General features: G+C 45.0%; 1 protein-coding gene across 1 annotated transcript in view; it reads left to right on the top strand.

The window, feature by feature from the left end:
* The window catches only part of IL10RB (interleukin 10 receptor subunit beta), a 219040-nt gene extending 193783 nt beyond the window's left edge, over nt 1-25257 (top strand). The window contains exon 8 of the mRNA XM_078656954.1: nt 22493-25257. Within this exon, the coding sequence (XP_078513080.1) occupies nt 22493-22684 (192 nt within the window). The 3' untranslated portion in view covers nt 22685-25257. The remainder of the gene's footprint in view (nt 1-22492) is intronic.
* The last annotated feature ends 395 nt before the right edge of the window (nt 25258-25652 follow it).

The raw sequence follows: 25652 nt of genomic DNA, 5'->3' as shown, positions 1-25652 counted from the left end.
CAAAAGATTAGCCAGGCATAAGCAGAGTGAGTTTGCTGCACATAACACTAAAGTTTGTGTATTCATAAACATTTAGAAATTACTCAACCAAAGCCTAACAAACTGAATAAGCTTGGTGATTTTTGCGAAAAAAATTAGATGAAGCAGTGAAAAGTACAGTGCCATGGGGCATTACCTCCAAGATGTAGAAAGAAGGCAGTAATAGGTAAGTGCTTACATTGCACAATGTGGTACTTTAAACCCCCAAAATAAGTAGGAGAGGATACAGAATGCTATCAGATAGAGATTGAGTTTTAAAAAAAATATATATATATATATTTTTATGCTTAGTTAATAAGAAAAGGTGCATAAGATACACAAGTACAATTTTAAGGTTATATTCCAACTAAAAGTCATTAAAATATGTCTCTTGTGATGATTTATTCGTCACTAGCAGGGTGCCACCGTCGAGGTAAACTGCATTTTTGTCTCTTAATAGGGATAGATCACACACGCTTTTATTAGCGTGTTTCTTGAAGACATGAAAGGACTTTGCGAGCTCCTACAGCTCAGTAATTTGTAGGTTCTCTAAGGAGGACCGTAGGAAGTCCCTGTGGGGGCAATGTCCTATGTTGTTTGATAATTCTATCCTTAGCCTTTGAGTGTGTTCTTCTTGGCAGTTCTCAATTTGTGGCAGAAACTTCAACCTTTTTTGGGCAAGGCAAGCCTAACGAGAATGTCTAAAGAGCTGCCTATATGTGTTGAGATGTAATGCTTACAATCACTTAGAGTTACGACCATAGAGTGCTGAAAAGCCATGAGCAATGTTTGCCAAAACATTTGTTCTGATGACCTCTAGTATTGGAAGGTGTGAATTACCTCCTACCCTTTTCTGTAAAGATAGGAAGGCAGCGAGTAGAGGTCCAGCTTAGAATGCATCTGCTGCTTACGCCGCTGGTAGGTTTCTTTTATATCAAATTTGATTCTAAGATACTTGTACTCGGTTTCTTTACTTAGTTTGTGATTGTTTATATACCAGGGTACAAACGTCTTTAATTTTTTACAAAAATTTTACACTTTTGTTTTCTTTGGATTGATTTTCCAACGTGTTGTCCGATGTGAAGGAGCTTATTTATTTATTTATTTATTAAAAGTTTTATATAGCGCGAACAAGATCCTTACAGATATCAGAGCGCTTCACAAAGACAGGGTAGGGGCAGTAGGAGTGAACAGAGATAATGGGAGCAGTATAGTAGTCACTAACATGGTGGGATAATAGTAACATACATAAAACATATCAATATACAATCAGGTAAACAAGTAATATAAGACGGTACAAGTCATTGATCCCACTACAGGGGTGTTCAGGTGCACCTTGGGTGTGTGGATGGCTTATACCCAAGTCTTAGTGTAGCGAGAACACTGAGTGGGGGCATCTGGAGAGTGAATCAACGTGTATCATATATTGGTAGTGACAACATCACATCAAGTAAGAAGTATAGTGCCAGAGGACAAGGTGAACAGTGATACAAAGCAATGCAGAGTCTCTGATCCAGCACCAATCATGTTCAGGAGATCTTGGCCAGAAGGATGGTTTTCACTTCTTTCTTGAAGAGTGCAGTGGAGGAGATCAGCCTAGTTTCAGGCGGGAGCGCGTTCCAAATCCTGGGTGCCATTCCAGAGAAGGAGCGCTTGTATGTTTTCTCTTTCCGGAATCTACGAGGTTTCAGGAGTAGGTTTTTTGTACTTCTATTGGACCTCGAACCTCCTGAGATAGACAACTTTTGAGCGAGGTAGTTGGGTGCATTGTGGTGCACGGCCGCGTGTGTCATAACTGCAATTTTTAGCTGTATTCTGGCTTCAAAAGGCAGCCATTTTAGAGACTTTAAGTCTGGGGATATATGCGAATGTTTTCTTGAGCCAGTAATGAGTCTTGCTGCAGCGTTCAGGGAGGCTCTTAAGGGTGCAGTTGTGGATAGCGGGAGTCCGCTGAGGGCCACAATTCCGTAGTCTATTCGAGGGATGACTAGAGCTTGTACAGCAGTTTGGAAGTCTTCGGCAGGGAGGAAAGGTTTAATTTTCCTCAATATGTTGATTTGGAAATTAGCTGCTTTTGTGGCTTTGCTAACGTGCTGCTGCATGTTGAGCTTGGCGTCGAGTGTGATGCCTAGGGATTTCGCCGAGTCCACGATGGTAGGTTGGACATTGAATGCTGTTAGGTTATTGAGCCATGTTTGGGTGGTGGAAGTTTTCGCCGGGGGTGAGATGAGTAGGAACTCGGTTTTCAGAGCATTTAGTTTGAGGTGATTATCTGCCAGCCAAGATTGAGTGTTAATAAGCGTGGAATTCAGATGTTTGATATCTTCCGGGGATTGTAGCTTTAGGTAGAGTTGTGTGTCGTCGACGTACATATGGAATTGGACATTGGAGGCTTGGAGCAAGGTGGCGAGCAGTTCCATGACGAGGTTGAACAGTGTGGGAGAGAGGGAGGATCCTTGTGGAACACCTAGATCTGCAGGCACAGGTGTGGATAGCACATTGTCGATCTTGAACTTCTGTGACCGATTGTGAAGGAAGGACGAAAACCATTTGAGAACAGTTCCCGATAGACCCATTCTAGTGCTTAGCAGCTCCAGCAAGTTCTCATGTTTGACCGTGTCAAATGCTGACGAGAGGTCAAGAAGGATGAGGAGGCAGGACTCATTGTGATCAAGAATTTGGAGGGCGTCATCAATTATGTGTGTCATAGCTGTTTCCGTGCTATGTTTCGCTCTGAAGCCTGATTGATGAGGGTTAAGGAGGTCAAATTGGTCAATGTGTTTAGTTAGTTGTAGTTGGACACATTTTTCCAGCAATTTGGCCAGGGTGGGGATATTGGTGATGGGCCGGTAATTGTTTAGGTCAGACGGATCAGCTGTAGGTTTCTTGAGTATAGGCGTGACTTGCCCCACCTTGAGGGAGTCCGGAATGAGGCCTTGTTGCAGGGAGCTGTTGATGATTTTGGTCCAGAGAGGGAGGAGCAAGGGGATGAAGTCTTTTACAGCATTAGCGGGTAGAGGGTCTGTGAGGTGATTGGAGGGCTTCAAGGTGCAGAGCAGTTTGCGTATTGCTTCTTCCGAGTAGGTATCGAAGTACAGCCAAGATGCCTTGTTTTTAGGTTGAGCGTAAGACATTCTGGTGTTGTTGGGGAATCGACTTACATCCATGATGAGGTCATTTCTTATGTTGTCAGTCTTTAGCTTAAAGAAAGCAGAGAAGGCTTCACAGTGTGGGGTGTCGCTTGTTGTGCTGTTTGATTGTAGGGGTTGAGTCTTTGTTTGGGTCTTGATTAGTTCGAACAGCTTTCTTGGCCTGTTTTTTGCTTGGTCCAACTGGCGGCTAAAGAAGTCCGCCTTTGTGCGCTTTATTTTCCTGAAGTAGGCGTTTCTCTTGTTCTTAAGCCTTTTGAGGTGCAGTGCTGAAGGGTCCGATCTCCAGGTGCGCTCTGCCATTCGCATAGTACGCCTGTCGTCATTGAGTCTATCATCATACCAGGGGTTAGATGTTTTGGTGGAGACTCTCTTCAGTTGCAGTGGGGCGACTTCATTGACTACTGTGTTCATAGAGTCACGGTAGTGGTCCATCAGTGATTGAACATCCGAGGCACCTGAAGGGGGAAGGAGGAGATTGCCGATGTGGGGAGGCAGGGTAGAGGGGTTAAGGTTCTTCATGTCCCTTTTCCATGTTTTGGATTTGATTGGTTGAGCTGGGATAGGTTTAACTTTTTCATTGATAAAGAAGGTGATAATGTGGTGATCAGACCAGTCGCAGGGTTGAATCGCCTCCAGTTGTGTTGAGTTCTCTTTGGCAATGATGAGATCGAGTATCGAGCCTTTGTCGTGTGTTGGTCTATCGCATATTTGGGTGAGGTCAAGCGCATTAAGGAAAGTTTTGAGACTATTCACCACTGTGTCTTTCTGATCGTTCCAGTGAAGATTGAAGTCACCCAGGTAGACTTGGGTTGTCTGCCGACCGGTATTGGAAGTGATCATGTCCATGAGTTGTTGGGTGAATATGAGATTGTCACCAGGCGGGTGATAGATGAGATGTAAAGCACAAGCTTGTTTGCCCTCGCTGGTGATGTCGAGGCAGAGGAGTTCACTGGAGGAGAAGGAGGGGGGGGTGATTTTAGTAACGGAGAGGTTGCTCCTAAAAATGCATGCAATTCCCCCGCCCGTCTTGCCAGGAGACCTGTCCAGCCTAATGATGTGATAATTGGGGGGGACTAGTATGTCCATAATCGGGGTAGAGGCTTCAATAAGCCACGTTTCCGTTAGAATGGCTAGGTCCAGATCCCTAGCTGAGACGAGATCAGCGATGTCGGAGGAGTGTCTCTGGGCCGATCTGCAATTGAGTAGGATGCATTTGAGTTTGGGAGAGAGAAGGGTGGTCGAGCTTTCTAGTGTGAGGGGAACTTTTCTGAGGTTGTTAGGGACGGAACCTCTGTTGTTGAGTGTTGGGAGCCTCAGAGGGTTTGTAAGAATTGTGGGTATGGGGATGTGTGTGTTGGATATGTGTTTTACCGGACCTGGGCCATAAGAGCGTAGTAGAGAGCATAAGTCACGGTCCGACAATGGGTTGAGGACACGACGGGGGCGGTGGGCGTTAATGCGAACGGGGATAGTCGGCCAGCGTGGGTGTCGTTGAAGGCGAGGGTATGTAGGGAGGGTGCGTCGTTTGTAGGGTAGAGGGATGGTGGGAGGTAGACTGGGCTGTGAGGAGAGAAGCTCTTTGATTGCGTGGACATCTTTTTTGATTTGTAGAATATCCTCTTTGACTTGCTGGAGGGTGGATACAGTCTGGTCTGGAGATGCATTGGGGATGGGGTTTGTGGTGAGAGCCATTGGTGAATCGTTGAGTAGCGAGCTGGAAAGCAAGCAGGGTATCGAGGGGGTGGATGTACTGGTGTTGTTGGAGGGTTCTGCAGTGCTAAAGAGTGGGATGGCATTCAAAGTGGGGGCCTTTTTGTGGGCGAGGGGTGTGGGTGAAGTAGGTGAAATGGGCGGTAGGTGGGAGGCATAGGTAGTGACGTCAGTGGGAGACGGTGTCGGTGAGTGGAAGAGTGAGTGAAGGCTGAAGACAGTGGGGGAGACAGGAGGGTAGTGGGGGCTGAGAATAGGAGGTGGGAGAGAGGGGGATGCTAAGGTAAGGGATGCGGTATGTTCTGTATCTTTTGTTGGGAGGGTGAGAGTGTCTTGGGTGGGAGTGGGGAGGGAGAGGTGTCCGCCGTGGGGGGGATGGGAGTGGGGGGTGGATAAACTCCAAATGGTGGTGTGTTCAGATGGTGGCGTGTGGGTGAGAGTTATTGTGTCAGATGTGAGAGACTCGTGGGTGGGAGTGGGGAGGGAGCTGGGGAGGGAGAGGGGTCTGCCGTGGGGGGGAAGGGAGGAGGGGGTGGATAAACTCCGGGCGATGGTGTGTTCAGATGGTGGCGTGTTGTGAGTGGGAGTTGTTATGTCAGGGGGAGAGGGATGGCGGGGGTATGAGTGGGGGTACGAGGGGTCCTGTTAGAGGGGCGGCTAGTATATGAGGTGGAGACATTTGTGACTGTTCTTGAGGAGTGTGGGGCGTTAACCGCAGGTGGGTCATTTACTGGGGTGCTAGGGGTATAGATGTTGTAGGTGGGGGCTGCGACGTCAGGGGTGGTAGTGCTGGTGGAGTTCTGGGTGAGGGTCCGCAGCTTGGAAAGGTGTTCTTTGAACTTGGGGAACAGGTTGTCTAGTAGTTCCAGGTTCTTATCCGTGGATTGAATTAGGACAATCCCGTTATTGTAGATAGTAATGGTAGTCCTGCCAGGGAAGAGGTGGGAAGGTGTGATAGAGAGAGTTAGGCCATGAGTTGTTTTCCTGGTGGTGGAGACGGTGAGTAGGGATAGGAACACTTTTCTCCATTGGGCTCTGCGTGAGGTGTGGAAGATGATATCAGTATTCAGGGCTCCATTGCCCGGTGAGAAGTAGGTGTCGGCAAAGGGTGTTTCAGGGTGCGATCTCAAGAAGTTATGTTTAAAACGTTTACTTCTTGAGATCGCACCCTGAAACACCCTTTGCCGACACCTACTTCTCACCGGGCAATGAAGCCCTGAATACTGATATCATCTTCCACACCTCACGCAGAGCCCAATGGAGAAAAGTGTTCCTATCCCTACTCACCGTCTCCACCACCAGGAAAACAACTCATGGCCTAACTCTCTCCCCGCTTACTTTACTTACTAAGTCTATAGGCCCTTACTTTAGAGCTTACTTTAAGTAAACTAAGTCTATAGGCCCACCTTGGTTCAGCTAAGGAGAGCAATATCGTCTGCATATAACATGCTTGCCAGTTGTTGTCTCCCAAGTTTGGGCACATGGGCATTTTCCTGGTCCAATTCTGGAGTGAGGTCTGCCAGGAAGAGATTAAAAGATTAAGAAACACCGGGGCTAGCGCACATCACTGCTTTAGGCTGGTTGCTATCAAGATCTTCAAGAGAGCCTTGTTCCATCTCCTATTTTTATCTTGATCTATGTATTTGAGTAAAGACGTTGCGTTGCTTTCAGTAATTTTTCTGGTATCCCCTAGCTGGTGTGTTTAGACCGGAGCTTTTTCCTGTCAGCTTGGTAAAAAGTGTCCTTCAAGTCCATGAAGAAGGCTTGTAAGGAGGGCTGTTAAGGTTATGAGCCTTTTTATGATCGGGGCTAGAATTGTGCCCATTTCTGTTCAAAAGCCAGACTGACTGTATGGAATTATCTGCCGCTGTCTACCCAGCACCTCAAATCATGTAGTAAAATACCCATGTAGTATTTTGCTTCATTGCCTAGGCCATCGGGCGGTAGTTGGCTGGACGTTTTTGTTACTGTGTTTATATATCAGATGAATAATTGGGCCTCATCAGGAATTTGTTTGTGGTCAAAACAGTAATTATACAGGGTGGTTAGCAAATTTGACCAGCTCGCTGATTTGGATTTAAACAAGGCATTTGGCTGGCCGTTTGGACAAGTGGGCCGTGTGTTTTACTTTTAAGTATCAACTTCTTTGTGCTTCTTGGGTGGTAAACTTGCATGTCCTTTTCCTCCTGGTCTCATCGAAGTGTGAGCAAATCCTTATGTGACTTTGATGCTGCCAGTTCTTTCATATGAGCAGTGTAATGAGCTACAAGGAACTCTCTCCAGGCTTGCTCTGTGATGTTGTACAAAAAGGGGTGGTGATGGACGGAGCATCTGAACCAATCAAACACTCACACCTAGTTAACAGATCTGGGTTTAATCCATCACCGTTCTTTAGCCCATTCCGCCACCCCAGTTCAGACATGGCCATATGCAAATAAGTCTGATCCTGTGCCTCATGGGAACAGTCCAGCCCGAACTGCCAAGCCATGCCTTCCCTGGACCGGAATGAGCCGTCCTTTTCTGGGGAAGTCTCTATCGTCAGGTACTGATACGTCACTTGCGTTGATGATGGCCTTATTTTTATAGTGTATTTTGTCTGCTCCCTGAGCAGGCTTGGGCTCTTCCTAGGCTTGATGCTTAGCAATTTGGGGAGTCCTTAAGCTATTTGGCTTGAGGAAGCTTTTGACGTCAGCATAGGTTATTTCTGGTTAATTTCTCTCGCTCCTTTGTCTGTTTTTTCCACACTTTATTTTCACCCAAAAATGTGTTTTTTCTTGTAGCCGCCTGTGTCGCAGCTTGTTTGGGGCTCTGATCTTGAAAGTTTGGGGAAAGTTTTATGTTTCGCAATATTTGTTGTGGTCATGATGTTCTATCTTGAGTCAGAGTTAGTTGTGTTTTGTTTCTTCCGTTTGTAATCTCCCACATTGGCGTTTCAATAGTTTGTAATTACTTGAGTCTCAGTGATAGTGAAGTTCGGTCCCTGATTACATCATCCTTATGCCTGTCAGGATCCGATGTACTGTTGTTAGTAATCCCAAAGCGGCTTTCTCATGAAGTGCGGCTGGGGCCTTGATTTTCATGGGAATGCCTCCATAATTTGGTGGATTTGGGGGCAGTGTCTGCACCTTTGTGGCTAAAAGATCCATTGGAAAGTTCCTTGATTGGTACGGGTGAAACCGGTTGTCTCAGGGGGTATATAGCTTCTATTTCACTTCCGCTATGTACAACCATCGCCTTAACCGTTATTGTATTTCAATTAAATCCCTTTCGGCTTCCTCCATGTGAATGGATGCTGTTTGTATGGCTTCCTGGGTTGGGATGCTCATAGCTTTCCGTACAGGGGAAGGAAGAAAGTGGTCTGTTTGGAGACTGGAATTTTTTTTAAGTGTACCCGGAGGCATGATGCCTTCTCCTAGCCTATGGGCATAGATGTTTTTTAGTTTTTAATTGAACCTGTCTATTATGTAATGCAAAACGCTTGGCGAGGAGCTTAACTTGTCTATAAGGGAAGAGCAGGAGCATGCCATTAGGTTGTTCTCATCAGATTTAACAGGGGGAGGAAGAGACAGTGCTAATATCTCTAGTTTATCATTGATTCCTGTGACATATATCACAGGCATGTTTAGCAGCTCTACTTGAATTGCTAGCTTTTTGGAATGGAAATTTAAGGCCTCTGCAGTTACTTGAGCCAAGGCTAGAAGGGATATCCAAGGTTCTTCATCAGAGTTGTTATGGTTGTTGTGAGTATTTTATTAGGTGCAATTCAAGGACTCGTTCTGTGATGATACTGTACCTGGTGTCTGTGTATAGGTTTCTAAACATGTTTGGGTACTCCATGTGTGCCAAGCTGGGAAGCGATATGGGGTTTTTACTTGCTTCCCCTGATTCAGGTTGAGGACTAATTCCTAGGGTTTCTGGATCATTCTGACTCTGGCAATCTCTATTTGAGCTTCTACTTAGGGTTCTTTGATTATATTGATCCATGACGATATTAGGCCCACTAATAGTAACTGGGATTTGGTACCATTGTTCATGCCCCAATTTCAATGTCAGTATGGAGGTGGGCCAGGTCCTTTAATTGTACAGATTGTTCGGTTTTAATTTGGACCAATTTGACATCCCAGCTGTATGCTCCTCTACTTTTTGCTCAGTTTTAATGATTGTGAATTACTTCACTTTTGGGGGATGACTTGTGTTCTGTGAATAAAACGGTTTGTGCTCTCTTTTGTTACACTCTTACAGTGCGGTGGCAGTAGGCCATTAGATGTGTCATTTTTTGGGGAATCCCACATGGGCATTTGTGTCCTCTTTGGTGACTGGGCTAATAAAGTCTCTTTCTCTACCATTTCGAGCTGGCTTATACTCCGAGCTTGCTCTGCCTGTGTAAGACAGCTGGGGTTTGCAAGTCCACTTTTGTTACTATGCCGTTTACTTTTGTGGAATAGAGGGCTTGCAAATGCTTGTTTTTCATGCTCCTATCGACATGCCTGCAGCTGCGCACTGCACTCACTGCTCGGTTATATGGCTGCTTGATTAGGTAATTTCTTATAGAAGTTGTGCTATGCCGTGATCAGGCACATCATTTACGCAATTGTTCTGCGTAAAAGAGGAGATCTGTAATATTGGCTGACTCCTAATATTGCACAGGCCATGGTATGCAAGTGTCATATGGGACAAATATTAAAAGCGCACAAGAACACAAAAACACAACTTCAATACCCCAAAGCACGTTACAGAGATCACGTTATCCCCAAAGCAGAAACATAACTTTTCTATGCGAAGCTGGAACATGCCTGTCAGTACGCCCCATCCGTTTCATGTCCAAAACATCAAAATGCCTGCCTCCTCCCATTTTGGAAGTTTCGACTTTTATTTTGTAACTGCAATGTCCTTTCAGTGTTGCCGTAGCTGCGGCATCGGTTCCTACAGTAACGGAAGTAGGCTTTGGTAGGTCGGAGTCTTTGCTATCGTCGTGGTCCCTGTGGCTGGGCTCTGTACAGTAACGGACCCTTGCTGCCTCCGTTTCCGAGCTTCTTTGTTGCATAGTACCATTTTGAGATCTTTGAAATAAGTACGGCCTGGCCTCGTTCATTCAAATTGTTTTAATCTGGTCGTAGGTGTGTGAATAGAAGGCAAGGGTTAAAATTTAGGGTGGGCGGGGCTGCGAGTTATTGAATGCCTCAGGATGGTGGCAGTTACTGCAGTAACATAAAGAGCTTATTTATAGACCAAAGTGCAGTTTCACAATAAAGAAACCTAAATAGTTCCCTGACTGCCAGGATCTCATTAAGTGCATGTGGGGTGGGGCAGGCATCACAGACCTTTCCTCTCCATTTGCAAAGTTGGAGGAGCCAGCCTTGTTTCCTGAGGCCTAGAGAAGAGAGCTTTTTCCCTTCCATTGTTTGAAGGCTTGCAGTCAATAGCAAGGCGTGAGTCATTACTGTTCTATGGGGAGCATAATAACTCAAGCGAAGATGGGAACTGGAAATTAATCCTTGGGTAAATGCTACGTTTTAAGTCTCAGCTCTAAAGGTATTCCATGTAGCGATGCACTCCCTGCTTACATTCAACATGTTTCACTTTATCTTTCGTTCCCTGAGAGTATATTGTTTTTCTGTAGTTTACTACTGTGATGCATTATCATGTGCAATTGTAAATGTAAATTTAATCAATCAAAGCTTTATTTCGATATAAAAAATATCTTAAAAGCACATAACGATTAAAATACAATACTTTTTTGATTAAAAAGACACTTCATAAATAATTAAAAGACGAGAATAAAAAGACATTAAACCATTTACAGCTTTGAACATGATTTTAAAAGTAAAAAATCACCTAGTGAAATTTGTCATAAGCCTTTAAGTAAATTTGCTTTAATTAACATCTCTGTTTTGAAGTAGACCACGCAGGCTTCACTGAGTTTGACCTCTATCCCAAAAACGTAACTATAATTCGAGAAAACGGCCTGATGCTCTGTTATAAAACATAAAAACGGAAACAAGCAGTAAAAGTCAATTTCAGGTCAAATAACTATTTCTGTTTATATTCCGAGTGGGCCTGTTCACACCTGTTCACTCTGCCCCATAAGCTGTGTAATTACCATCTAAATGGAGGCGTGCAGAGAACTCTTCTGGGTGCCCTCAGCACTATTTTAAGAGACAGAATAACAGTGCAAGGGAAATCATGGGTAGAGAATTAAAAGATTCGAATTCTCCCAAAGCACATAGAAAGCAGGCTTTATAGCCATTTTTATTAATATATACCGCTTAACTCGTTCATCGCTCAGTGCATCTCTCATGCGTCATGCAACATATGACTCTTGTATTGCTCATACTTTGAACTGAGTTACCTCCAGCTGCCTGGGTTTAGGTTGCAGGCGGGGGTTTATGACAGTACACAATTGAAAGATATAAAGTCGATGCTGAGGGCAGTATGAGTTTTTCACTGTGTCTGTCAGTAGGACATAAAAGCTTGCAAACCACATGCACATCCAGTCCTTGGCTTGTCTACCTAGTGATGGTCGCATATGTGGCATAGGATCTTACTATAACACGGCTACAAGACATTGCTAGAGAAGCTGGGATTCTCATCTAGATTTTCTTACCGTATTCTAGAATCCCAGGTCAGGTCGACTGAACCTTTTTCCCTGTCTTAAAAGCATGGAGGGAAGATCTTTGTTATCATATCATTAAACAACATTGCAATCCAAATTTAACATAAACTTGAAGGACCACTGACTACGAAGTGGAATTTTTAAGAATTTATTACATAGCCAAAAATAATTGGATGTACAAACATCTCAGCAAAAGATTCAGGAAATAAACCGGAACTAATACATACATGATCCTACGCAAGAGTCTCAGACGACTCAAAGATGAAAAGCAAAATCAATTCAAGGATCATTAGGCAAAGAATTACAATCCCAACTTGAGTCCGAGACTGCATTTACAAAAGGAAAAATAAATTTTGGTTAGGCTGTCCCTATACTGACTCTAAGGTGACATCCCTACTTAGCATTGTACCCAGGTAAGAATAAAGGTGTCAGCAGTGAAGACTTCCTAAGAAGTACACTCACTTTTTCATAATTAGTTTCTAACTACCAAGCTCGTTCTAAGATGCTCCTTCCTACACCCTACTCTGCCTTGAGTTCACAATCTACCTACATCCTGCTTTCCCCAAAGCCCGTACTCTGTCTCTAGTCTGCTCTCCGCTAGAACCCACTTGAATCTGAATTTCCACCCTCCGGTGCTGTCCCTAATACAAAACCCCAAAAACAGTCGACACGCCTACAGGCATGCCCCTCTGGCAGGTGTGGGTCTTCGGATTTTTCCAGTATGGCTCCTCTCCATTAAGCGTCCGTTGGAGTGTCCTTGGGTCCCAGGCACCTTCTGCGCTAAATGTTGCACTCTCAAATTCCTTGGCAACCTTTCTGCACTCGCTCCTACCAAACTAACTCCTAAACAATGGTTCCTTCTACCTAACGAGGCCCGTGGCCTTGCACCTGCAGGCTGATGTACGTGAGAAGAACCCTTGCAACATTCGAAGTTACAATTCAACATTTGCTGAGGACAGCCTTTCCCAAGAATAAGAAAACATTTTCTTCGACTAAAGCTAACCAAGGAAAAATACAATTAGGCCTCTACTGGCTTCAGCACAACTTAGGCCCTTATACATTGAATGCATTTCCAACACAGCATGACATTACATTTCATGGTTCTAAACGTTAATTCTACAATGCATGCAATGCATCTTTTCATTTTAAAAACCTAGGTTAATTCACTCATTAATAAGCATATGTATTTTCGACTAAGGCAAATTACAAATAATGAGACATTTCACCTGTGACGGTAAATGTCGTTTACAATGCGGTGTTTACACCGCATGACCTTTACCACGCTGCCATTACAACGCAAGTCGTTACTACGACTTGCGCTGGATGGCGCTGTTGGTTAAGGAATATTGTAAACCAACACCTTCCCTACTGTTACGTGGGCTGGTGTTGGAATAGAAAATTATAATAATCCTTAATCCGCGCCCTCAATTGCAAGTCGTTGTAACGACTTGCGTTGTAAAATCCGTGATGTAAAGTACCGCGATCAAAATGATCGCGTTGTACTATCATACATCCCCTGTGACTACATTTCCTACGTTATGCAAACTTCTATTATTGTTAAGGCACTATTTTATCTATGATTAATAAACACTCCATTACTTATTGCACTGATCTCCAGCCCAAACGGTACAATTCTGAACTACATTAGTGAAAAGTCCTCTAAATATGTGGGTGCTGACTACGAGTGATTATAATGCACCCCTACAAATTTCAAAATAACATAGCGCTCTCTCATTGCCATTGGCAAAACCAGTAGACCAGTAGTTTTCACATTACCGAGACCTATTGGTATTGCCTCCTAACAGACCTGCTCCTTAGGTGCTGCTGCTAATGTGTGGCTTGCCATAGACTTTGTTTATAACCACATCATGCCTCAAAATTCAACAGCCCACCTCATAATTAATCTTCACTACATACCACTCCACATCACAGAATACCATTCCACTTTACACTCCATAACACACAATACCTCTCCACATAATTCCATTACACTCAATACCACATAATTACTATCCACATAATTCCACAGCACACCGTGTCACATCATTCCACTACACAAATCCACCCCACAACACACAATTACACAACAAACTAATCCAATCCAGCCCACCTAATTCCACTACACACCACATAAATACACTCAATAGCACAAAGGTAAAAGACATGGGGCCCGATGTAGGTCACCAAATACCGGTCGGTAACGGCCGAATTCGGCCGTTACCGACCGGTATTTGGTGATTGAGATGTAGGGGCCAATATTTTGCACAATCGGTAATTTTACCGATTCGGTAAATTTCAGATGTAGGTCGCACTGTTTACAGTGCTACAGGCCTTCAGAATTCGGTATTTTACCACCCAATCCAATTGGGTGGTGAAATACCGAATCCAGGTGTGCATGCACATGTGTGCATGCACACCTATGCCATGTGACATATGCATGCACACCTATGCCATGTGACAGACAGACATGCCCTTAGGGCATCTCTGTGTGCCACATGGCACACATGTCTGTATTTGGGGTGCTAGAGGGTGTCAAAGTGACACCCCCTGCACCCTTGCTGCAATCGGTATTTACCGAATCGGTAAATACCGATTCGGTAATGCCCATTAATTCCTATGGGCTTCAATGCCCATAGGAATCAATGGGCATTACCGAATCGGTATTTACAGAATCGGTAAATACCGAATCTCAACGATTCGGTATTTACCGATTCTGGAATACCTACACCCCCCCCCCCCCTCCATTTTACCACTTCTTAAATACCGAATCGGTATGATTCGGTATTTAAGAAGTGGTAAAATTAAATTACCTACATCGGGCCCTTGATCTTTTATAATGCCAAAGTCAAACAAATGAGACCAATCGCGTTCCGGTGCTTGTTCTCCTATGTGCTCCTTTTAATTTCCATTGCAGAATACCTTGTCTATGAACCCTTCTTAATTGTGCACATCCACAACGCCACATACCCTATATTTGGTTCTTCTCTTATTTTACATTCCACAGCTGAAGTATACGTAATGTAGATGTCTGCTCTGCCACATAGAGTTTGCTCCTCTGCTAATATCACATTTTACATTGCTTTTATCCGCATGCCCTGTGCTGATTTCCAAGTTCCCTCCTCCATACAACATTGCAGCCTTTGTACAGTGTTTTAGAGATCATGTACAAATGTATACACCTGCCGTGCTTTATGCCCATTCTTCTGCTTTTTATTTTCATTTTATTTCACATTTCAAATAGTTGGCATGCTTCCCGTCGCTCTGCCTCATGTTGCTTTTTCTGCTTGTTTTCCCCGCTTTGCACCAACTCCACCTCCGCTCGCTCCAGTTTTGCCCCAATCGTCAACCAGCTCCCCGGTTCGGTCACATTTAAAAAAAATATTATTCACAACCTCTTGGCGTGCTCGGTGTGACCTTGAGCACACTGCGGGTCTCTTGGTAGGTTAAAGCTGGATGTGCGCTTGGTTCCTCCACTGAGTGCTAGGCAGCCAGTGGCAGGCTTGGTCAAGCGCAGGATGGTTTCAGAAGCGACTTCCTCTTCGCGCCCCCTTTGCCGAAACCCTTTTCTCATTTGGTTCATCCAGACAGGGTCTTTGGTTATCCTAGTTTTGCATTACCTCGGCACACTCCCTATTTTGACCTACCAAAACATTTCTTCCAAACATTAATTTCACACACAAGGTTATCCTGATTTTGAACCATTTTAATTACTTAACATTGCTTTGTATTATTGCCATTCCTTTCACACACAGGCTTCCTCTTCATGGCTTCCCAAAGGTGTGAAGTTGTACTGGTGCTCAGGGCCGGACTGGCCGTAGCGGGCATCGGGCGTTTCCCGGTTGGGCTGGAAGGGAAAGGGGGCCTGTTTTACAGCAGTGCTGCAAGATCAGCCCCAGTAACAAAAGCAGCAGTGCTGGGGGGCGGTTTAGTTAAGCAGCAGTGCTTCACACTTGCACCCTCACCCACACCCCCTCCCAATTTCCTCTGATTTCTGATACTTTCCCATCTCACCTCATTGCAGAAGACTGGCTTGTCTTCTTCTTTTCCTGTGTCTTTCTTTAACATGAAATTGCCCTCCACCCTCGTGTCCTCAGTATTCTTCCATCTTGACAGGAACCTCCAGGCCTTTCCTAATTGTGCACTTCCATCTTTCCATAGGCACTCTGTTTTTTCCTTCCCTGATTTCACATTTCACAGCACAGCTTTGCATAATATTGACACCTGCTGTGGGACACTATTTGCTTCTGTGATAATTTCAAATGTAATATTACAAGTATCCGTGTGTAGATAATGTATGTTTGCTAACAACTAGAATTAATTGCAAATATACTGTGATACACACAAACTAATTATGCATCAATTTTTAATATTTTCCTAACTTAAATTTACTACATAAATACAGTTACATATTAAAACATTCATTACTACATGCATACATTCATTTACAACTCAATCACACATTCGTTCCAGGAATAATTGCAATTACAACAACAATTCACATTTCTAGAGGGAGCTGGCGCATCATAAATATTGAAATATGTCTCCCCTCACGGACATTCCCTGTCAACATTATTAAATAAATTACCTGGCCTAAGTCCTTAGGGTGAAGCCCTACAGTGGGTGACTGACAGTAGGTGGAAGTGTCAATGTTATGGCCCTGATTTAATTAGATCTTTCAGTAGCTTTTATCTGATAGATAAAAGAGAATCGTGTTTAAAGCCCTATGTACGTGCCACCGCATTATTCAAGGCATTGGGCCTAGGCCCCTGCAGAACCTTATCACTGCCTACAGGCCGCTCAGGTCTCTTAAATCTACTGGAACTGGCCTGCTGGTGATCCCTAAAGTCAAAAAGGCCCGGATGGGTGGCAGATCCTTCCGGCTCTTGGCCGCTAGGAACTGGAACAAACTCCCGCTTAAACTTCGTCTGGAACCCTCGGAGATCAGATTCAGAAGAAAGCTCAAAACGCATTTGTTCCTGCAATACAAATCTGGGGCGCCTGTATCACAGCAGGGGGCTCTGGGATTTCTCACTCACTACAGCGTGGGGACATGCCAGTGTGCGTAACCAGGCGCTTTATAAGCTCCCTTATTAATATTATTATTATTATAGAGATGTCTAGCCGCAGATTCCTTAACTTAGAATATCCCAAGGCGTCATACTTTCCACAGTAGCACCTCTGCGCAACGGCTCCTCCCTGACGTCATCCACGGATGCGACTTCAGCGGTGCCATATATGCCCCTCCCGGCGCGCTGAGGTCAGTTTTCTCCTTTTCCGTGTTCCAACAAGGATCCTGGAAAACCAGCAGTTCCTTGGCCTGATTTTTTGGCCTTTTCCGCACCTTTGGTGTCGCCAGAACAGTGTGCAATGCCTTCGGGTTTTAAGGCTTGTGAAGACTTTGCGCGTCAGATGTCTGGCACTGACCCGCATCTCATCTGTATGTGGTGCCTCAGCATGCACGATGACTCCAAAGAGTGCGACCCTTGTCAGGGGATGAAGCCCAAGTCCCTCACAGAGCGCCGTATGAAACTGCTGGCCGCACAGCTGTCCGGTCCAGTACCTTTGCATCTCCTCTCTCCCCCTCAGGATTGGGCTCAGTCCAGAGGTCGTTCCCGCGAACGTCGTTCGAGGGCAGGTGAGCGCAAGCACAAGTGGCAAGCACAGAGGTCTTCCTCCCATTCGCGTATTGCTTGCACCTGCTCCTCTTGCTCTATGATAGGTAATGGCACTCGGCAGTCGCTTCCTCCATACCCTCCCTTTCCGGGGGTTGGAGCGACGCATGCCCAAATGGAGGCTTATTCAATTGCACCCCAGTCGTACTTTGGGTCACCACCTCTACCTGGAGCGCCTTCGGGTCCCAAACTGGTGGAGGGCACTCAAGTCGGGTCCTCGCCGGCAGATTCTTCCTCCGCTCCAGCTGTATGCATCGACTCCGGTTCCAGAGGCGATACAATGCCGACGGAACACGGCCCAGTTGTTCCTCAAAGTCACCCGTCCAGCCAACCCTGGTCAGTCAGTCTTCGCATAGCCCCGAGCGGCTTCCTGCGCTGACGTCGGAGGCGGCGCCGGCTTGCCCAAATGTGCACATTTTGCAGGTGGGCTCGACATCGGACGGCGTCCACGTCGAGTCCCCTCTGGAGGTTGCCGACGTCCAGACGACTCCAACCCGGCGTCCATCGACGCCGGTGCCAATGTCCAAGTTTCCTCAAGAGGTTGCTGCTCCCCAGACTCCTCGGACGTCGCTGCGACCTCCACACGGTGTTGATCGACGCCGATGCCGGCAACAACGCCTCCTTCTTCTCAAGAGGTTGATGCTACTCTGGATTCCCCGGTTCGGGCCTCAAGATGCAAGTGCCTTGTGTTGCCTGCCTTTCGGGTCGGTCTCTGGCTCCTCCACTTTTGTTGTCCAGTGGACAGCTTAGTCTCCAACCGTCTCCCACCAATGGCTTATTATCGCCTAACCGGATGGCAACTGAAGCTGGTGCTGCTTACACATGTGCCATTCCCAGGACAGCTGCTATTCCTGGTTTTCAGCCTCCTGTGGTCCCCCTGCTGTCTGATCCTTTAATGGATCTGCTCCATATGGAACCTATTGAGGTGGAGCCTTTTCTGCCATTTGGCGGCTCTTTATTTGACATTTTGCATGCCACATGGGCAAGGCCCTCCTCTGGTGACCCTGTTGATCGGGCTGTTGCTCGTAGGCACTGTCCTGCTCCGGGTGATCCACTCTGCCTGTCCACTCACCCTAGGGCTCAGGGACTCGTTGTTCAAGCGACCTTTAACTTGCAGTCTTCGTCCGCCTTTCCATTATTACCTCCCACTAGGTAGTCTAGGTGGCTGAACGCTTGTGCTCGCCAACTTTTTGCCTCTAATAGTGCGGGTATCCGTGCATTGAATACTGCGAGTACGTTCGCACTTGCATCCTCGACCCTTTGGTACTTGGTTGAGAACCTTCTCCCTTCTGTTCAAGAGGAGCCGCGGTCACTGTTGCTTCGGCTTCTGCTTGATGGCAGGGGAATGGTGCAGCCTTCCCTTGAGGCCACTGACTCTGTGGGACAAGCTCTTGCTCGATCTGTGGCTTTGCGCTGCCATGCATGGCTGCGTGACAGTCATTTCCCGGGTAATGTTCGGGATGCCCTCAGAGATCTACCTTTTAAAGGTGTGGACCTTTTTGATCTCCACGAGGATTCGATAATCTCCCGGCTCTTGTCTGGGTTGCCATAACTTTTGCACGGTTCTCTGCCTTATTTTACTACATGTCTATCACAAACGTGTATAGTAGGTTCCCCTGGTTGCTGTCCATGGCTGTTCAACCTTCTCTGATTTGTTAGATTTCAGCCGTATGGCTGGTTTAATCTTCTGTTCAATCCTCTGACTCTGTGTTTTTGCCCAAGAGGATCCCCTTATCAGGGGTTGACACTTACCCTATGTGGCGTATATGCTGGTGCTAGATGACTGCCCTTGCCTTAGGATGCTCCTATGGAGTATTCCTCGTGGACATCCTTCGGAGAGTTCCTCTCTGTCTTTTCTCCTGCGATCCTATTGTTACCATCGCTCTATCGCACTTCAGGTGCCTTTGGTCCCGCTTGTCTGTAGTGCTTCTGTCCTTGCTTTTACGGCTCACACCTTCTCCGGCGCGGTGAGGCAATACTTAGTACTATTAGTACAAACTTGGGCATGTAGCCCTTATTGGGCTCACCCTCCAAAGTACTAGATTAGCATTTATATCTCTCCTGTATGTGGCCTCTTTTCTCACCACTTCTACAGCGTTTTCTTCCACATTCCCTTCTCCCCCACACAGGTGTTTCCACACTTCTGCTTGGATCATACTGTGATCTTTCATGAGGCGTATTTCTTCTGAATACTTGCTTCTTGTGGTCTGGGCACTTACATTGATCCTGACTGTTTCTGCTGTCGTGCCTGGTTCTCTCCCACCTAGCTTGCAGGGGACCGTGGTTCCTCCGGGCAAGGAGAGGATGTTGCTTATTCCCTTATCTAGTTTCTGCTTTCTCTTCTGAATCTGCTCTGTCTTGCAAGGAGGATGCATGCAGGCTCTTTCCTTCATGCGGTATCCGTGGTCACTGACCCGGTCTGCTTGTGCCACCACCTCTATGTGGTGCCTGGTTGCCTGTTCCCCATTTTTGGCCGTTGCCCTCTTGATGTCGTGCGCATCTGAGCTGCTCATGCTGCCCTGCAGGAGGCCTTTTCTTTCTTCGTGTGGTTCCAACGTCCACACGATGTGCTTAGGTGCCTCCCGGTATGCTTCTATATCTTATAGTGTCTCTCCTACTATGATGCTAGGCTGTGTGCCATTGGCCCTTTCGCCGGTTGTAACAGACCGCCTATGTCTTGGCGTGTCTTCTATTTTACTACCGGCCTTCTGGCCATGAATTGTGCGCCTGCCAGTGTTGTCACATGTGTCTAACTGATGCAGCTTGAACAGTGCTTCTTCCGCTATTCTACATACTGGGCCAGTATGGGCTATCTGTCATACCAGTTGCCATCTCTCTGGGTTTTGCTTACAGGCAACACATTACATCTGGTGGATCTCTCAAACCCCAGGTCCAGTTCCACTTCTTGTGGTGTCATCAGATTCCTTTTAACTCCAGCATATCTAGTATGCATTTTCTTGTTCCATACCGGCACTTGCTGGGCAGGAGTCAGCCTTTTGCCTCCGTTTCCCCCTGTATCTTGCCGGCGCAGGTTCCACTATTTTGCCTGGTCGATCTGTAATCGCTTTTTTGCTTTCTGTTGACACCTCAGATCCTGCGGATCTCTCAGGCCCTAGGCTTGGTTCATCTTCCCTTTTCGAAGTTGCGACCTCTTGCTCCAGCCCACGCATTCTGGCTCTGGGCTCTCCCTCTCTCATACCAATATACAAATAAGGGGTTTTTGTGCTGTTTTTGTTGGCTTGGGGTACCTTTGCCTTCCATTGTTCTCCGCTCTCTTCAGAGCTTCATGGTCTAGGAGTTAGCTGCGCTGACATTACTGTCCCCACTGTGCTTCATCACATGATTGATGGCACTGTTTATTCATATTATTGACAACCCGCCTCCTCTATGAGTATGGCTTTGGTATCTATTCTAAGTTAGGGAATCTGCGGCTAGACGTCCCTATCAGATGAACGAGTTACTTACCTTCGGTAACGATGTATCTGGTAGAGACATAGTCTAGCCGCAGATTCCTTAACGCCCGCCCGTCCTCCCCGTTGTGTGAGGACCTTTTCAGGTTCGGCTTTCTACACTCGCCTCCATCCAGGTGGCTTGATCCTTCTGCAGAGTGACGCTTTCACTTCACTCCCACACAGAATGCTTCATTCTGGTTTCATAGCTCTGCTCCGCCCATTTTCGTAATTGGACGGTATGCTCATGTGTCATGTATCCTTTCCAACCCTACGCCCTGGGTTGTACAGTGTGGATTCTATTAGTGTTTTTCCCACTCCCCGCTCTCCCCTTCTCTATCGCTTTGGGGTCTCTTACCACCCCTGTGCTCCATTGTTTCGAAGTCTATTGGCTCTACCACATTTTATGAATCTCTTATGGGGGATACAACGTCTCTTTCTGGTGACGTCTTGTGGTCAATTGTCCTAGCTCCTATGTTCCGGACTTGTTGTCCTTCACGGTTATACATTAAGGTTACAGACTTTCTGTCGTCTCCCATGATGTTGTTTACATCTTCATTTACCTCCCAGGGTGGTTGGCCTTCACTTTTGCGGGGTTGCTTCTCAGAGCGGTGCTCTGCTCTTTCCCTTTACTACTTTTCAATATACAGTGCCTGGCACTTTCCTTTATGGTGCTGTTTTTCACCATTCAATGTCTTTTCATCATTTTCACACACTGTTTCCATATTTTAACAGTTTTTTGGTGGTGCCTCCGCGTTGCGAAAAAGATTCTCCGCCGAAAACTGATGACAGTGCGCTGGGAGGGGCATATATGGCTCCGCTGATGTTATATCTGTGGATGACGTCAGGGCGGAGCCATGCGGCGCCGACCCCTGCGCGCAGAGGTGCTGCTGCGGAAAGTTTTCCGGATCCAGTCTGATGCCTGGGGATATTCTAAGTTAAGGAATCTGTGGCTAGACTCTGTCTCTACCAGATTGATTGTTACCGAAGGGAAGTAACTCGTTCAACACTGTATAATATCCCATCCTCAGCTCTCGCCTCCCGAAAGTGGCCATTTCAGTTACATGTCTTGTGCAGCTCACCTCTTTCCTCTCCAGTTGGACCCATTGTACTTCTGTATGGCCCTCCTAATTTCATCTGCAACTGGATTCAGTTGGATACACATCCTTGGTAGCTAGGGCCCACGAGTACTTTTCTTAGTGTTTCCTGATTAAAAGACAGAACCGCAGGCATTAAAGCTTTTTGGTTTTAATCTCATCCCTGTGTAAATCCCTTCCTATCCATCTTCAGTCACCAATTGACCTGCTGAGATTTTGGAACCCTCTAAAAATTGTGCCTGTTGTCCTCAATCTTTAACTGAGGACTGTCATGGACGTTCATCTCTTCATTACTCAGAAATCTTAACAGGTGTATGCTCACTACATGCAAGCGCTATTAATAAAAAAATATCTCGGATGGAGTAGTACTCTTGATGGCATATTATAATATTCATTTGCATTTCAGTAGTGCAATACTACCTCTAATGTGGCATTATAGAAACATTACTTTGTCCAAGAAAGCATTCATGGATTTGGAGCTATTGATAAGGGGAGTGTTTGGTTATTGTCAATAATATGTATTATAGGGTGATACATGTGGAATCAGATAAATGCCGGGAAAGATGTTTCGCAAGAAAAGCTTGACAAATATATTCACTAAATATAATAGGATATGCCCATCTTAGAACACAGTGTGTGACTCTTTTGAACTGTGTGAAATTTAGAGGCATGCAATAATTTGGAAAAAAAAAAACTTTTTTTACATGCAGTGTGTTCATAGTTTACAATACCTGAAGACCTGAACAGTGATTCAACCTCACATTTCCCCTTTTTTTGCCAGTTTCTCAGCCAGCCTGTCTACGACATACCATTCCCGCCAGTAAATTCTAATAAAGAAGCGGATGAATTGTGCATTGCAGTAACTGTCCTTTCAGAAGAATGTGAAAGCAAGCGACTAAATGAAGGGAGCGCAGATACAGGTGCTAGGACAGCTGAGCGGGATCAGGCTGCCCATGAACCTTTTCTTTCCTGATCGCACCTGTGTATGCCATTACCATTATATTGCACTAAGTGGATACAAGAGAACCAGCTGTGGACAGATGGAACTCAGCAACCCTACTTATTTTACTGATTCCAAGCTGAAGTACAGAAGTAAATACAAGGATGCCTGCTTTCAAACCACATTGAAGGTCGCCTTATCCGGAGTATGTCCAAAGCCAGAAGACTGAAGAGCAACTCTGCAACAATCATGCACTACATTTGTTGACCAACTTGTATTTTTTCCTTTGCATGTCCCTAATTTCTAAATATTTTCCTCATCTTGGTGCTGATGAACATCTAATTTATCATTGGGTTCAGTGCAGGATATCCTTTGTGTACACTTTTCCTGAAGTTTTCTTAAAAATGACAACCAGACCTGATCTGGTTTTGATAAACATTCAATGATGCTCTTACTTCACAAAGCATTTTATCCACAAGACATTGAGTCCTATTCCTGGAAATTGATAGCACCCAAGTTAGAAGCAATTGCTTTTCAGGCAAATATACTGTTCTACTTCTCCATGTATGGGTCCATTTCACCTCATGTTTTGCATTTCAAATATCCAACGTTGGGTCCCCATAGGTGTGGATCCTGGTCTCATTGTCGGGATAATCAGCTGTGTAAATGATTTCCGCTGCAATTTATTTTGTGTAAATGTATTCAGTGTGGTTATCATGAAACACTGGAATAGATCTTGCCTTTCTGGATGAATGCTCATCATCCCTGTCATAAGTATTTATGTTAAGCTGATTGTAAAGCAGTATATCCAGTGTAAAAAATGCTCTAATTAGAACAAATGACAAATTCTTTATTTGATAGATTTGCAGTGTGTTTTGATATCACATGCATAATCTATAACCCAATGTGGAGGGGTGTGTGCATGACAATTGCAATATATTTGGTCTGTCTTAGTGGTTTAATATCTGACAGATTGGCAGAATGTCTTTGAGGAAAATGCCTAGGGGAGAGCATTACCTATTCTGAGCCTCTCTTATGCACATGCTTATGTCATGTTAATGCTATTTACAGAATGCACAACCACAAACGTTTCTTGGTGCTGGTCTTAAGATCTTTCCTGAATATAAGCAAGTCTGACCTAAAGTTTTGCATCTGTAATCTAGAATGTTTTTTCTTCCCTCCACTAACAGCAGAGCCAGATTGATGTATATAAGCGCTGAATGGCAGGCATATCAGCTCAGTTTAGAAGCCATAGAGAGGGAGAATATTACTACGGACCTCATGGACCGTCCTCCGGGCTTTATACATAATTCTACGAGCAACTAGTACCCTGGACAGGGATGAGATACTTCAAATGGCAAACTGTGGACACATGCCCTTTTGTGCATCTGTCTGGACGCTTAGTGAGGCCTACACATGTCTCAGCTAACATGGAAATTTTACAATTGTGCCTTGAACGCTGTGGCTATTTCCTCTTTTGCTTCTGGCTAATAAAGTCTAACTCTACCGATAGAGCAATAGCTTTAGACAAGCATCCCTTGCGGTGATAGAAGAGGAATTTGTGCCACTGAAGGAAATTAGGAAATGCAATCAAGTTTTGGGAGGGTGTTTTTATCCTCCCTCTTGCCATGTTGGTGGCCCAGTGGGCTAATGCGTCCATTCAAGGTTCTGTGTTTGACCTCAATGTCACAGGTTTCCATCTCGTTGGGTCTGCTCAGCCTTCCATCCTTCTGAGGTTGATACAACGAGTATAACTGAGCTGGGTAACATTAAACATCTGTTATTTCAGCAGCCAGAGACTCAACGCTTGGGTGAACTTGCACTTTACACATACACATATAATGTTATGTTACATTAAGGCAGTTGATTTAGAAGGGACTGCACAATTGGGATACATTGCAAAAATGTAGACGGGGTTTCATAATAGCTTGCATTTGAAAGATGCCGGAGAGGTTAGTAGGCCTCCTATCTGGCACACCAGTATCAACTGTAAGGTCTAAGTCAAGTGAAAGCATCTAAATTCCAGAACAACTTGGTCACTTGTTGAAGGTCCTGCAAAGGGAATATTTTAACTACCTCAAAATGTACAAGGTGGGCTGTGACATCCGAATCCGTTAAATTTGATGAAGATACAACTGAAATAAAATCCCCGTTAGCAATAGTCTCCAAAACAAATTGTTAAATGAAAATATAAAAGGAATGCGCTAAATATTAAACTATTAGTGTTAGAGAACGCTGGTTATTTATGCAATAAAATACTGTATCCACTGAAGTGACCTAGCCAAATTGGCATCACCTCATTATGAATTTTACAATGGGACAATGTAATGTTCTTACATAAGAAAGTTTGATGACAGATGTCGATAGCTCATTATTTGAAGACCATTGCTGGGTGGGAGGGCTGGACGATATATAAAACTGATTTTTAAACAGCTCTTGACATTTGTGAAATGTATTTTCAAAAACAGCAACAACATTTTGACTTCACAATTTGCGCTATCGTATATGTTATTAAAAAGAATACAGCCTGTGTATGTTTACATGGATAACGTTTGATAAAATGTGAAAATGGTTGATAAAACTGCATATAAAAAAAACTTGAAGAATTTAAGTGTGTTGACCAGGGGTTTCTGAGCTACTGCCACCATTTTCTGTCTGCAGCCCAGAGCGGACAAAAGGCAAATTACATACGCAATGGACCAGTGCAAAAAAGCAGGGCAAATATATTTGGACAATATTATTGCTTGTGTGATACAGGATGGGTAAACTGATTTAGGTCTAGTTCACATTATGGAAGGTATGTTTTTTCTAAAGAGCAAAAGTGGAGTAACCAAATTGTTAACCATAAATTATATGTACATCATTTCAAATGAAAAACTGATTTCTTAATATATAGCAAACTGATTTTTTATCGCTATTTTTGCTGCTTATGTAACAAGCCAGTGTAGAACCAATGGGTCTGCCCTTTCGCATAGCTCCGGGTATCTAAAATAATTACTAG

The sequence above is a fragment of the Lissotriton helveticus genome, chromosome 8 (genome assembly GCF_964261635.1).
Source record: "Lissotriton helveticus chromosome 8, aLisHel1.1, whole genome shotgun sequence".
NCBI lineage: Eukaryota > Metazoa > Chordata > Amphibia > Caudata > Salamandridae > Lissotriton > Lissotriton helveticus.
The sequence above is the reverse complement of the archived record's forward strand: the minus strand, read 5'-3'. Positions and strand labels throughout refer to the sequence as shown.